A 12567-nucleotide genomic window follows, 5' to 3' on the forward strand; every position below is an offset into this window, starting at 1 on the left:
GGTCCTACACCATAACTTTGTCACACGCGAAGAGGAAATCCGTCCCTCAATTGGAGGTAGGAGGCTTGTGGCGGATCCAGAAGTATCATGACTTTACGCTTGCTCGTCAATCAATATCAAATTGGGGGACAGAGGGGCCTGCCTAGCAAGGCGTCACCAGCTCGCAATGCTGAGTGGGGTGACTAACAGAAGGACTGGGTGGCTTGAACTCTAAGTGTAAAAGCTACTCCTAGAGGGCAATCACATGCCAGAGGGAGGGGTTGGGGGGCTGTCTTGTTCCAAGTTATCGTTAGAAATTTCTACGAACTCTTACCAGGAGCTCGAGTTACTTGTTTCTCTGATCATCTAATCATCCGACCTCGTCTTTCTGTCGTCCCAAGTACGCTTTCTAACCTCCAGTCACTGCAATGTCCCAGCGCCGCCGCAGACCCATTCTCGGGACCGCCGTACTCGTCGGTGCGTCCAGGTCAGCTGCCAGGCACGAAGTACAGGAGCAGGCAGTTATGGACTCTCAGCGTGAGGTCGAGATACAGCGTGAGGTCGAGGCGCTGAGGCGCCAAGAGGTAGAACAGGAACGACGAACACAGCGCGCCGTCGACGAAGCAATGAAGAAAGCAGCCACAGACAACCAAAATCTTCAACAGAGCGCCCCTGCGATTGTGCCACCACCTCCGCAGCAGGTTTACAATACCCAACCAGCGATGCCAATTCAAACACAGGACAGGGGGCTCTTGATGACGACGCCCGGACAACCCTACATACCAGTTACGAACGCTGCGCCCAACCTTCAGCCGGAGCAGCTCATGCGAGCCCCTTCTCCGCAGGTGCCGGCATACTTGTCAGGGTCTCCATCACAGAATGGGAGGCCAAAGAATGCACAAGGCATCAGTTCCACAGCGCCGGCTCTAGAGTCAAACGCTCGGTATTGTACCCAATGCGGCTTTGCTTGCCAATTCAGTGACAGATTCTGTCGTCGATGCGGTGCAAAGCAAGTTTAGCAGGAGCGCAGGGTAGAGAGAGCTGTTCGAGGTAGGGCCGAAGAGTGATGGCGCGCCTGATCATATACAGTTGAGAAAGCCACCGGGTATCGTTGTCAATAACCAAATCGATGGGCTTGCTCGCTCTGATCCTAGGATCCGAAGACATGTCGAATTCGGAACGCTGTTTACTCCGCAGCAGATAAGTAGGCTGATCCGACCTTCTATCATCAATGACTAGATTGTGTAACTTTCCGACGGGTCCTTTGCGGCGCCAAAGCGTGTGCTCTGCCTCGGACAAGGCTGCTGCACCTGACAACTGCTCCTCGAACGTCTCAACATAGTGGCCAAAAAGCAGAGCCTTGGCAGAGAGGTTAAGAGCGTGGCCGAAGCAGCGGCCGCGCCTTTTCGATCCCCCAAAGCCAAGCTCGCCACCAATTACTTCCATAGCTTTATCGTTGCTCTCTGCATTATCCAGAGTGAAGTAACCAATTCTATCCCGGATTCCATAGGCATCAAGAACGTCAAGTATTTCAGCCGCAACGTTGTGCCCAAAATGGCGCGTTCGTAATTCAGGGACGCCAAGCACCAGCTTGCGCGGCTGACTGTTCTTGTCCCGAAAGAGGGGCACGCCTGGGAGCTGCAGGCACACATCCAGCGCTGGGGGTGCCGTGGCCGTCTGTCCCAGCTTAGACCTCTGGGTGCTGAAGTGCATGATCTCGTACTTGTCGGGGGCGAAACACGCAGCCGTATCTCGAGGCCCAGTTCTCTGCCTTCCCGTGGATCCTCTCAAGGGCTCTACCGTTGGGTGCTGCCGACGGCCCCACGATTAAGATACCCGTGTCGTCGACCCACGCCGTTGTAGTTACGTCCAGGTCGTCCTCTCCTTCAATGATTTCCTCTAGTAGGTCCGCGTTGTAGAAGATCCAGAGGGTGGGTGAGAGTGACGAGCCTTGGGGGATACCGTACTTCAGGAGTATCCAAGCGGACTCTCCTTCTGGTGACCGGATTCTGGTCCTCCGGCCCTTGAGCCACTCCCGGATCCAGAGTACTATGGGTATCGGTATCCTTCTTCGGCTTAGGCACTCTATAAGACGATTGTGGTGGACGTTGTCGAAAGCCCCGAGGCGTCGAGCATGAGCATGGTCGTCACCATATACCAGCCCTTATCCGCATGAGCATGAGCCCTCTATATTCGTTCGAGGAGTGTGAGGATCGCGGGCTCTGTAGACCTGGTCTTACGGGCCCCAATGTGGTCATCAGGGAGCAGTTTATATTGCTCGACATAGTAGCTGATGCGCTCGACCTTCCGTAGTGTCTCTAGCAAAGCAATAGGTCTGTATGCCTTAGCCTTTCCGTAGTCGTCCTTGTCAGGTTTCTTGAGCACAATAGTGACCGACTCCTTGAAAGGACAGATCCCCCTGAAGAGGAAGTGGTTGAAAAGCGGTTGAAGTAGTGGTATCAACAGGTCTATCGAGATCCGGAGAATATAATTCGGTATTCCAGACGGGCCTGGTGCCTTATGTGGTTGGGGGGGGGGGGGGGGGGGGCGGGGGGGGGCATTGCAAGCTCTCAGTGTCCCTGTCGGGGTCGTATGTGTCGTGGCCTTCTATAGTGGGGATAACCCTCTGCTGGGCAGCGCCTGCCCCTCTGTCCTCGCCCACTTGGCAAGCGACCCAAAGGCCCTTTGGCGCCTTGACTGACAGCTGTCGACTCTCTCGCGATGGGTGTCTCTGAGCGCTCTGGGAATAAGCTTGCCTTTCACACTGCGCGCTTTCCTGTAGGGCTTCCCAGTCCTCTTCTGATCTCGTCTTCTGCCATATTCTTCGAATCCTACTGACCTCTTTGCACTTGGATTTGCATTCCGCCGTGAAACCTGGGGTGTGTCGTGTGTCTGGTTTTGTAACCGGAACTACCTCTTCTATAGTGGCGGACAAGGCCTCCACAATCTGTGCCATCAATCGCCCTACATCGTCGTTAGATAGTCTGCCCTCTCCATGCTTCGCAAGATACTGAGGGCTTTATCTACTTCGGCTCTAAGCAACGCTCTTCTGTCTTTTCTTTCCATTTTACTTGTGTAAAATATGGACGAAGACATCTACGATCAGGACGGGGTCAAGGACACCTAGATATCGATTACGACTACGAGTGCTATCAGAGAGGCCTTCACGGCCCCCGAGCGGGGTCGGTCAGTGGGCTGGTCCGACTCGAGGGCCGCGCTTCATGACCATCACGAGCCCACGAACCACCGTACCTCACACAGCATTTCTGCAGCACGAACGAAGAGGCACGGCCACTCCGACTTAGGTCTCGGACAGCCACAGGCATCCAAAGACGGACCACGCGACGGAGAAGGCCATCGAGACTGCTACTGCCGCAGTGTTCCGGATGCGCCACGATCCGGGTCCTGTATTGGCGAAAAGGGTGTCAAAGTAGCCACCACCATAAGACGCGGTGTTTGCCGTGGATAAGAAGACACATCCATTGCAATACATTGCGATATCAATGGTTCAGGGAGCTGTCAAGGACGGCATCGTTAATTACGAGTGGAAACATTAGGTGACCCTGCGAGGAAGTTTTTCGAGCTAGTTGCTACAACGTGGCACCATCAGCTTCAAGCTTGGGAAGGCGATACACTGCTGAACTCCGAGAGTTGCCACAGGCGTATGGACAAGGACAAGATTGTACAGTACCTAGCTTAGGCCGAGAACTTTGTCGAGCACTGGTATGCCAAGACCGAGAGGGTCTACAGTGATTTACCAGTTATCTATGACCATGCACCCTAAGAGCTTATTAAGCAGATTGCATTGCGCGTATGGCTGGTCTGCGTAAGTTTGCTTCTTGCCGAAACTGGCAAGTGGTCGCAGTGGGGTTCTACTCGCATCCGCTTCTTTGTCAGGCCAGGCTGGATATATCCAATCAGCTTTGCAGGAATGCAATGTCCGATTCAGTGGGACTACTTATGTAGGAAGCGGTGGATCCGAAGCTACTTCAGGCCGGAGGGAGCATCGGCTGTCAGTCGAGAATGGCGGGGTCAGCTGAACATCATTCGATGTGGCTGATGTGGCTAAGGCGGTCATTCGATGCTCGACGTTTGCTCCACTCCTTTATCCTCCATGCTTGCGTTATCTAGGCCGAGAGAATTGAATTTGAATTTGAGGAGAGCTAGAATACAGTTTATGACTCATTGGTTGGTTGTGCAACCTTATGCCTTTTTAGCCAATATTTTTGCAGGACGGCAGCAAGTGTCTTGGCGATGGACATGGCCTAGATATCACATGCACGCAATACGAAGGGGAGGGCAAAATCGTGATTGTGCAACGTTAAATACGCTCGGTCAAATTAGCGTAATATGATTGATCGCCTCGGGTCTCATACAGCATCTACCAAGCCCGCTGTATGAGCCTAGCCGTCACGCAGGCGACACTAACAAAACTACTTTGCACATCGGTGGCGTCTCGCCACGGCTGGAGTCGCCGAATCCTGTTTCCTGCCTTTCCCTCGGCGGGTATCCTTAGTACTTTACATCCAGGACGACCTCTGAGCGGTATCAAGCCTTGTGTTTCGGAACCATCCTGTGCTGTATGAACCCTTCAACCCCTTTGCAGGGCTGGTACCTTTTGGAAAAGCCGAAAAAGCCAGAGATCGAATTCCTGTCACGTTGCGCAATTCAGGAACACATACAATTGTCAACCATGAGTAGCCCCCTTGAAGATGCGCCAAAGAGTGTGGCGTTCGCGAGGACCGAGGAACATGTGGTCTCCAACGAGGATGGCGATCAAACGACGCCCAATCCGCCAGTTTTAACGAGGGCGATGTCTGGTTCTTCCTTCGACCCGTCAGACCCGAATTTCGACTTTGAGCGATGGACCCGCAACATTATTAATCTGAGAACAGAAATGGGTATTCCTGCCCCACCTCGATCCGGGGTTTTGTTCAAGGACCTCAGCGTCCATGGCTATGGCCAGCTCAATAGACAGCGAAGGACAGCAAGGGGTGCAATGTCGAAGATGCTTCAGCAATTCCATCGACGCAAGGAAACTAAGTCCTTGCCCATCATCCAGGGATTCATCGGTGTCTTAGAAAAGGGAGAGTTGCTGCTTGTCCTGGGCCGGCCTGGCAGTGGCTGTTCAACGTTTCTCAAAGCCATTGTTGGAAAATTGGATGGCTTGCAGCTAGGAGGTGGCTCAACTCTCATATACAGTGGTGAGCAAGAGACCCCATCTTCAGGCCTTTTTGGCCACTCGAAGATTCATAATTAATGAACGGAGCTCAAGGTATCCCTGTTGATATAATGATCAACCAATTCAGGGGAGAGCTAGTTTACAACCAGGAGTTAGACGAGCATTTCCCCTACCTGACTGTGGGACAGACATTGGAATTCGCGGCCGCTGCACGCACACCACGTCTCCGTCTGCCGGGGGTTTCCAGAAGCGACCGAATCAAGCACCTGGTCGATGTCGTCATGACTGTATTCGGGATCAAACACACGTATAACACTATCGTTGGTAACGATTACGTCCGTGGAGTATCAGGGGGCGAGAGGAAAAGGGTGTCGATTGCGGAAATCGCCCTCTTTGGAGCTGCCGTCTCGTCTTGGGATAATCCGACTCGCGGGCTAGACGCTGATACTTCTTTGAAGTACGTGAGAAGCCTAGCGGTGCTTTCACAGCGTAAGCATGGCTGCATTTTGTCGAACGAGAGGAACAACCGTCATCAGTTCTGAGTCTTCTGACGCTTGCCCAGTGACACAATCGTCAAACGCAGTGGCCCTCTCCCAAGCTTCTCAGGCCATATATGACCTTTTTGACAAGGTTCTTGTGCTTTATGAGGGACGGGAGATCTTCTTTGGCCGTGGCGCTGCCGCCGCTGAATACTTTGAAAAAATGGGCTGGCGCCGCCATGCCAGGCAAACAACGGCAGATTTCATTGTTGGGGTAACCAGCCCCGCTCATAGAGCGACTAGGCATGGCTTCGAGGAGCGAATTCCGAGAACTGCAGAAGATTTTGAAAAGTACTGGAGAGAGTCCCCGTACTTTGTCGAGCTGATGGCAGAGATTGAAGCGCTACTCGGAGAGTTCCGGAATCGGGCGGACCAGTCACTCGCGGAGTTTCAAGAATCTCGCAAACTCCAGAAGATGAAGTACATGCGTTCCCGAGCGCCTGAGACGATATCCTTCCCGATGCAGACGTGGCTTTGCATGAGGCGATCATACCAGCAGCTGTGGAACTCGAAGGCCTCGACGCTGACGGCTCTGGTCGGTCAGATCGTTATCGCTCTGATTGTTGGATCCATTTTCTACGGCACCCCTGCCTCGACAAGTGCTTTCTTCGCATACGGCTCTGTCCTGTTCTTCGCGGTTCTGCTGAACGCCTTGATGGCTGTAACAGACATGCACAATCTCTACCAACATCGGCCGATTATCCAAAAACACGTGTCGTTTTCTCTGTACCGACCGTCGGCCGACGCCCTAGCCAGAATCTTGATAGATATTCCTGTCAAGCTTGTTGTGGCAACATGTTTCAACCTATTCCTCTATTTCCTGTCTGGCCTAGCCCCCACACCGGCTCAGTTTTTCACCTTCTTCCTCTTCGTCTTCGTGTCCACGTTAGCCATGTCCCTTGTCTTTAAGACCGTCGCTACGGTCACGTCAACGCTAGCCCAAGCAATGGCTATCTCTGGCTTTCTCATCCTTGCTTTAGTCATCTACACTGGGTTCGTTCTCCCGAGCCAGTACATGCATCCTTGGTTCAAATGGTTCTCCTACATCAACCCACTAGCATACGCCTTCGAGGCGCTCTTAGTGAACCAGGCGCACGGAGTATACTACCCATGCGACAGTTTTATACCCTCTTATCCAGGTCAAACAGGCCAGACCTTCATTTGTCCGATTCCTGGAGCAGTCGCAGGAGAGACTTATATCTTGGGCGACGCTTGGTTCGAGGCGAGTTATGGCTACGCATACTCCCACCTTTGGCGTAACCTCGGAATCCTACTCGGGTTCTTAGTGTTTTTCCTTGCGCTACATCTCCTTGCCATGGACCTCAAATTAGGGGCTGCCACCCCGGCCAAGAGTCTCAAATCTCATAGCGACCTTGTTTCGGACGCATCATCCGATACGGTAGGCAAAGGTAAATCCAGGCAGGACCCGGAGGCTCTTACCCTGGTCGGCTCACAAGCAGATGTATCATTCCATCCATCACGACCCGCCAACGCCTTCCTACTCACGGAACCTCGACCAAAACTCGCCTGGAAGGGTATAAGCTATAGCGTTACCATCAAGGGCGAACCTCGACAACTACTCAACAACGTTTCCGGGTGGGCTGATATCGGCACCATAACGGCGCTCATGGGCGTCTCGGGGGCTGGCAAGACAACGCTACTGGACGCTCTGGCGCAGAGGCTGCGAGGCGGTGTATCGTCTGGCGAGCTTTTCCTCGATGGGAAGCCTATCTCGGCGTCGGCAAGCGGGACATTCGGCTACGTACAACAGCAGGACATTCATCTTGAGACATCTACTGTGCGCGAGGCGTTACAGTTCTCAGCCTGCCTCCGCCAGCGCGAGTCGACATCTGCACAGAGCGGTCAACAGAACTACACAGTGGAAGACGTCATCCGACTCCTGGGCATGGAAGCGTTCAGTGACAACATCGTAGGTCGTCCCGGAAATGGTCTCAGTGGCGTACAGCGGAAGTTTCTGAGCATTGGCGTTGAGCTCGTTGCCAACCCAAGACTCCTGCTACTCGACGAACCGACGTCGGGCCTCGACAGCCAGTCGGCACTGTCCATAATGGCATTGCTCCGGCGCCTCGCCAACAACGGCCTAGCCGTCATCTGCACGATCCACCAGCCGAGCGCCATGCTGTTCCGTGATTTCGATCGGCTCCTACTGCTCACACGAGGCGGCAGGGCGGTCTACTTTGGAGAGATTGGGGAGGACGCACGAACGCTGGTGCAATATTTCCAGAGCCACAAGGCTCGAATATGCCGCACGGCGGAGAACCCGGCTGAGTATGTGCTGGAAGTTATCGGGAGCAGCGGGAGCCAAAACCACACCGAGGCGAAACGCTGGCCGCACGTCTGGAAGGAGTCGCCACATGCCATGGAAGTTTCAGACCAGCTTGCTAGACGGATAAATGTAGTACAAAACAGGCAGCCGGAGCGTATCCAGGCCGACTCACAACACGGCCGCCATCCATCCGCGGTATCTCTATGGACGCAGATGTCGCAGCTCTGCCTACGGCTTACCCGCCACTACTGGCGATGCCCAGCCTACATTAGGAGTAAGGTTGCGCTGAGCACACTAGGGTCCCTACTTATAGGGTTCTCGTTCTTTCAACCCGGATCTTCCATCCTGGGCGTTCAGAATGCCATCTTCGCCATTATTCTGTTCTCTCCCATCTTGAGCAGTTTGGCACAGCAGGTCAGCATGAGAGAAAGGCCGCGGAGGCAGGAAGAACCAGAATTGACAGACATACAGATCATGCCACAGTTCCTGATCCAGAGGAACCTGTATGAGGGCAGGGAGCGGTACTCGCGGGTATACTCCTGGGCCGTCTTTATCCTTGTCAACATCCTGATCGAGATACCGCTCCACATTGTCATCGGAATCACGAGTTTTGCCATTGTCAACTACACAGTATTCGGTATTCGCAGCGCGGAGGAGCAGGGCCTCACGCTCCTTTTTTTCGTTTACTTCTTCATCTTTGCCGGGACCTTTGCCCACATGCTGATCGCGTCGCTTCCCGACACGGTGACTGCAGGCCGTATCGCCACTATCCTCTTCTCAATGATGGTCCTCTTTGCCGGTGTCTTCCAGCCGCCCGCAGCTCTGCCCGACTTCTGGATCTTTATGTACTATGTATCACCGATAACCTACTTTGTCCGCGGGGTCGCCGTTGCCGGGCTATGGGACAACCCGGTCGAGTGCTCCATCTCGGAGCTGGCGGTCTTCCAGCCCCCGGCTGGCCTGACATGCGGGATGTACTTGGAAGCCTATCTCGCCGGCGGCGCTCCAGGGAGGCTGCTCAACCCGGAGGCCACTAGCAACTGCACGTACTGTCCACTCTCGTCTGCTAACCAGGTTCTGGCGAGATCCAACATGTACTACGCACAGGTGTGGGCGGACTGGCTGATTGGTTTCGCCTACATTTCGTTCAACATTGCTTGCACATTTGGCTTCTACTACCTATTTAGGGTTCAGCAGTGGGGAAAGTGGGTAGCGAAGGCTCACGGGCTCGCGAGGCGCCGGGATGGAACATTATGAGCTAAATTGTGCTCTGGGAGATCCAAAGAGGCTTGGAGAAGTCCCATAGCTCATTATGAGGAAATGGAGAAAAAGCACGTACTCGCACGAGGATCAATCGTAGCGAGTATGGTACAAATGAAGACGATTCGAGAAACCGGATAACGGTGTACATATGGCAGCCTGGCACATCGTTGGAGTTTGCTGAAAATTCCCATACTTGCGATTTCGAAGCAGTTGAACATTCACCCTATCGCATGTGTATCACCCCGGCGCAGCTGCCCGCCCTGGGCCTGCCGCCCTCGCTCCGATCGTTGCTAGTGCCTCCTTGGTCTACCAGCGCAGTCGCAATCACGCTTTGTCGTGGGCCCCGGTGTCGGCCTTAGCACCGTCGCGTCACTATAGCAGCACTACGCCTTCCAGCACGGGAGCCTGCCCAACGCGTATGACGTGGGCCACTGCGGCTCGTTTGGCATCAGACTCGGCCCGCGACCTCAACCACCACAAAACCCGCCACGAGGACGATGTGTCCAAGTGACGATTCGCGGAAGCTGGAGAATGATGTCGAAACGCAGGCACATCGGGAAAGGCGACCGTCGATCGGTGGACAGACCGGGAAGGTCAGAGGTGTCTGCCGAGGCGCTGGCCACTTCGTTCTCAAGGACCAACGGTCAAAATTTCTTTGTTTGTTCACATTGATCATGTCTGAGAGCGTTACTGAATAATCCGAACACCACTGTGCGCGCGGTGCCGCCACGACAAGAGCCACAGCGTGCGCCTGAATGTGGCCTAAGAACTGGACCATAGCTCGACCATGTCAGGTTTGCCACTTATCATTGGCTTCATGCAACAGGGCACAATTCTAGGTTCTTACATGGCCCAAATATGTGCCCTGTGTACACCTTAAGTGCAAATTCCTGCCACCCTGAGATTCATACGTCTCTCAACGTTGTTAATCTACAGTACGAAACCTAAGCAATGATTACACTTCTGAAGCATCTAGTATTAGCTACACTCGTATCAAACGTTCTGGCTATTCTGTGCTGCCTCGCCTTGAGGTCGCAATACCCGACCCGCCAAGCGATTGGCGGCCCAGGGATTTCCAACGAGCTTGTGATTCTTGGGGAACAATATCGACAGAGTACTACAAAATTGTCGCGCTTTGCCCTGATGATAACAAAGTTAAACACTGGTCGATGCTGGATCTCTCTCTTTGTATTGCTAACTTTAATGGATCATTAAGGCCATACGATGAGTAGGTGTAATACTGAATATATTGCTTGAGTACTAACGTGTTGTAGTGACCCTGGCCACGGATTTCATAATTCTTGCGGTCCCTGCTACGTCGCTAATTCCACAAAGGAAAGAGCGGAATATAGTTGCGGTTGTAGACCACCGTCATCAAACAAAATACTAGCAGAGATTGACCTAGGTTTGTCCTGGCTATTGTAGTTATCCCGTCCTTAGGCTTGCTGCTGACCGACTTCAAGCAAGATTGGTTGGAGCTTATAAGGGCCTCATATTTGGAGGCTCGGATAAAGTCAGCTGCCGGCCCACTTTACTCACGAACAAAACCATTAGTTGGGGGCTGAATGCCACTTTATTTATTAACTAGTTGAAAGAGCATTGGGTATTGGATCCACAAGTGGTCGCTCGAAGGGTAATGGGTTATGTGGTCTGAAACGCTCGCTCCTCAGTCAGTGCTAGCTCGGCGATGTGGCAAAAAGAAATAAACTCATGATCTAGTCGGAAACCCTCTCGAACTGAGATACGCAAGGTCATGGTCTCAAGCATTTGTTTAGCTATATGATATACAAGTATGCTTACCCATACCGTATGAACCTATGGACTTTGAGTACATAAAGCTCTGCAAAATTGCTGACAAGATTGTGGAGCGTGATTCGGAGGCAGACTTCAACAGCGTACGTCGTCCTGCTCATGAGCTGTCACAGTTCGGGTCCATTTCCAGCATGGCGAAATCGTATCGACCTGAGCAGGTATCTCCATGTAGAGGTTTGCATCTTGCTAGCACGCCTAAATCTTCTCCACTAAGGCCACAGCATGGATCAATGCCTGGCATGCCCTTGCCTTGTGGGTTTTCCCCGAGACCGATTTGCACTTACTGGAGACCGATACCTCAAACTCCAGATCCCACGTGGACTTTTCGTCGCTGTGCCTCAAGTGCGCCGCGCCTGTCGACCCTTCCTTGCGAAGGTCGACTGCAGGAGACGCACACTTAGACCCTTGGAGGGTGTCGAGGGTAGTCACCCACGGCGAGATGCTTGTGGCAAATGCCTTGCCGTTGAAGGGACCGAGGGGTGTCATCTCGGCGAACTGGACGTCTCTGGCAGACCAGTCGTTGAGCAAGACGATGCCAAATATATAGTCGCTGGCCTCGTCGGCGCTGATGGTTCTGCCACGGGGGAGCGGCTGCGAGACGAAGAGGCCAATCTCGGACTCAAAGTCCACCCTCTGGCTCTGCTGGAACGATATCGAGGAGGTTTGCGGATCTCGCACCATCCCGTGTGGGCGGTGGACCGGCTCGCCGTCTATCACGACTGACGAGGCTCTGCCGTTGTAACCCAAGGGCATGGCATAGTGACTCGGTGGTGTCGCTGCTCCGGCAAGCCTGCTGCACTGCGTCCTGAGTCAGCATTACGCGCCAAAGTCTATACTATTGGTATAATCAGGGGTTGTTGATCTCCACCCACATTGTCGACATGCACATCGGCGCACATGAAATCGGTAAAATTTGAAATGTTGAAGGGACGATGCATCGTGGCAGCCGCTCGAGACACAAATGCACGCTCGTTCAGGGAGGCATCGGCGAATAGTGGTGATGCACTATTGCCGAGCCAGGACTGTAGACCATGTCGCAATTGGAACTTGCCTGTGCTGGCAACGCGGCAATCCCACCAAGGTCGTCGTGGCGGCCGATGGGGCTGTTGCGCAAGTCCGTTATAAGGTGGTGCAGGCCTATATCGTCCAGGAAGGATGACTGCTCGAGAACAGAAATATCCACCACATGGTCTCCTATGGCTGCGCCAACCCGTCTCTCGGCCTGTCAGAGTCAGTACTTGTTTCAGAGGCCATGCATTGTCCTTGATAAGGACCAGTCAGGTTTTAAACGGGTAGGCAGACGAACATTGTCCACCTTGCTGAAAATGCCACAGGGTATGTGCGCCAAGGTGAAGGGGCAACCCGGAGGGACTGGAACTGGATGTGGCACCATTTTTGACGAGTAGTGGATGCGCAGGGGCTTGGCAAGTTCGGCTCGCACTCCTTGATGCACCACCACCACTAGGGGAACCAGACAGCAAGAGCTGCTATTAAGAGATTTAAGA

At 53.5% G+C, this 12567-nt stretch overlaps 4 protein-coding genes across 4 annotated transcripts; 2 read left to right on the plus strand and 2 right to left on the minus strand.

Annotated features, from left to right (window-relative positions):
- Window positions 1-407: 407 nt before the first annotated feature.
- On the plus strand, window positions 408-998 carry B0I36DRAFT_378322 (uncharacterized protein; the record flags this gene model as incomplete). The annotated part of the gene is made up of 1 exon (XM_046160662.1): window positions 408-998. The coding sequence occupies one exon, from the start codon at window positions 408-410 to the stop codon at window positions 996-998; it is 591 nt and encodes a 196-aa protein (XP_046004832.1).
- Window positions 999-2280: 1282 nt separating this feature from the next.
- B0I36DRAFT_209331 (uncharacterized protein) lies at window positions 2281-2502 on the minus strand (the record flags this gene model as incomplete). Its single annotated transcript, XM_046148884.1, has 1 exon — window positions 2281-2502. A coding segment is annotated over one exon (222 nt), but the record flags the coding sequence as incomplete, so codon positions are not given.
- Window positions 2503-4792: 2290 nt separating this feature from the next.
- Window positions 4793-9244, plus strand: B0I36DRAFT_256305 (ABC-2 type transporter-domain-containing protein; the record flags this gene model as incomplete). The annotated part of the gene is made up of 4 exons (XM_046150926.1): window positions 4793-5183; window positions 5255-5650; window positions 5724-8401; window positions 8459-9244. The coding sequence occupies 4 exons, from the start codon at window positions 4793-4795 to the stop codon at window positions 9242-9244; spliced, it is 4251 nt and encodes a 1416-aa protein (XP_046004834.1).
- Window positions 9245-11053: 1809 nt separating this feature from the next.
- Window positions 11054-12000, minus strand: B0I36DRAFT_399195 (uncharacterized protein; the record flags this gene model as incomplete). Its single annotated transcript, XM_046161634.1, has 2 exons — window positions 11054-11860; window positions 11935-12000. 2 exons carry the CDS (start codon window positions 11998-12000, stop codon window positions 11258-11260), a joined length of 669 nt encoding a protein of 222 aa, XP_046004835.1. The 3' UTR covers window positions 11054-11257.
- Window positions 12001-12567: the final 567 nt, after the last annotated feature.

The sequence above is a fragment of the Microdochium trichocladiopsis genome, assembly GCF_020744255.1.
Source record: "Microdochium trichocladiopsis strain MPI-CAGE-CH-0230 chromosome Unknown B0I36scaffold_14, whole genome shotgun sequence".
In the NCBI taxonomy this organism is placed as follows: Eukaryota; Fungi; Ascomycota; class Sordariomycetes; order Xylariales; family Microdochiaceae; genus Microdochium; species Microdochium trichocladiopsis.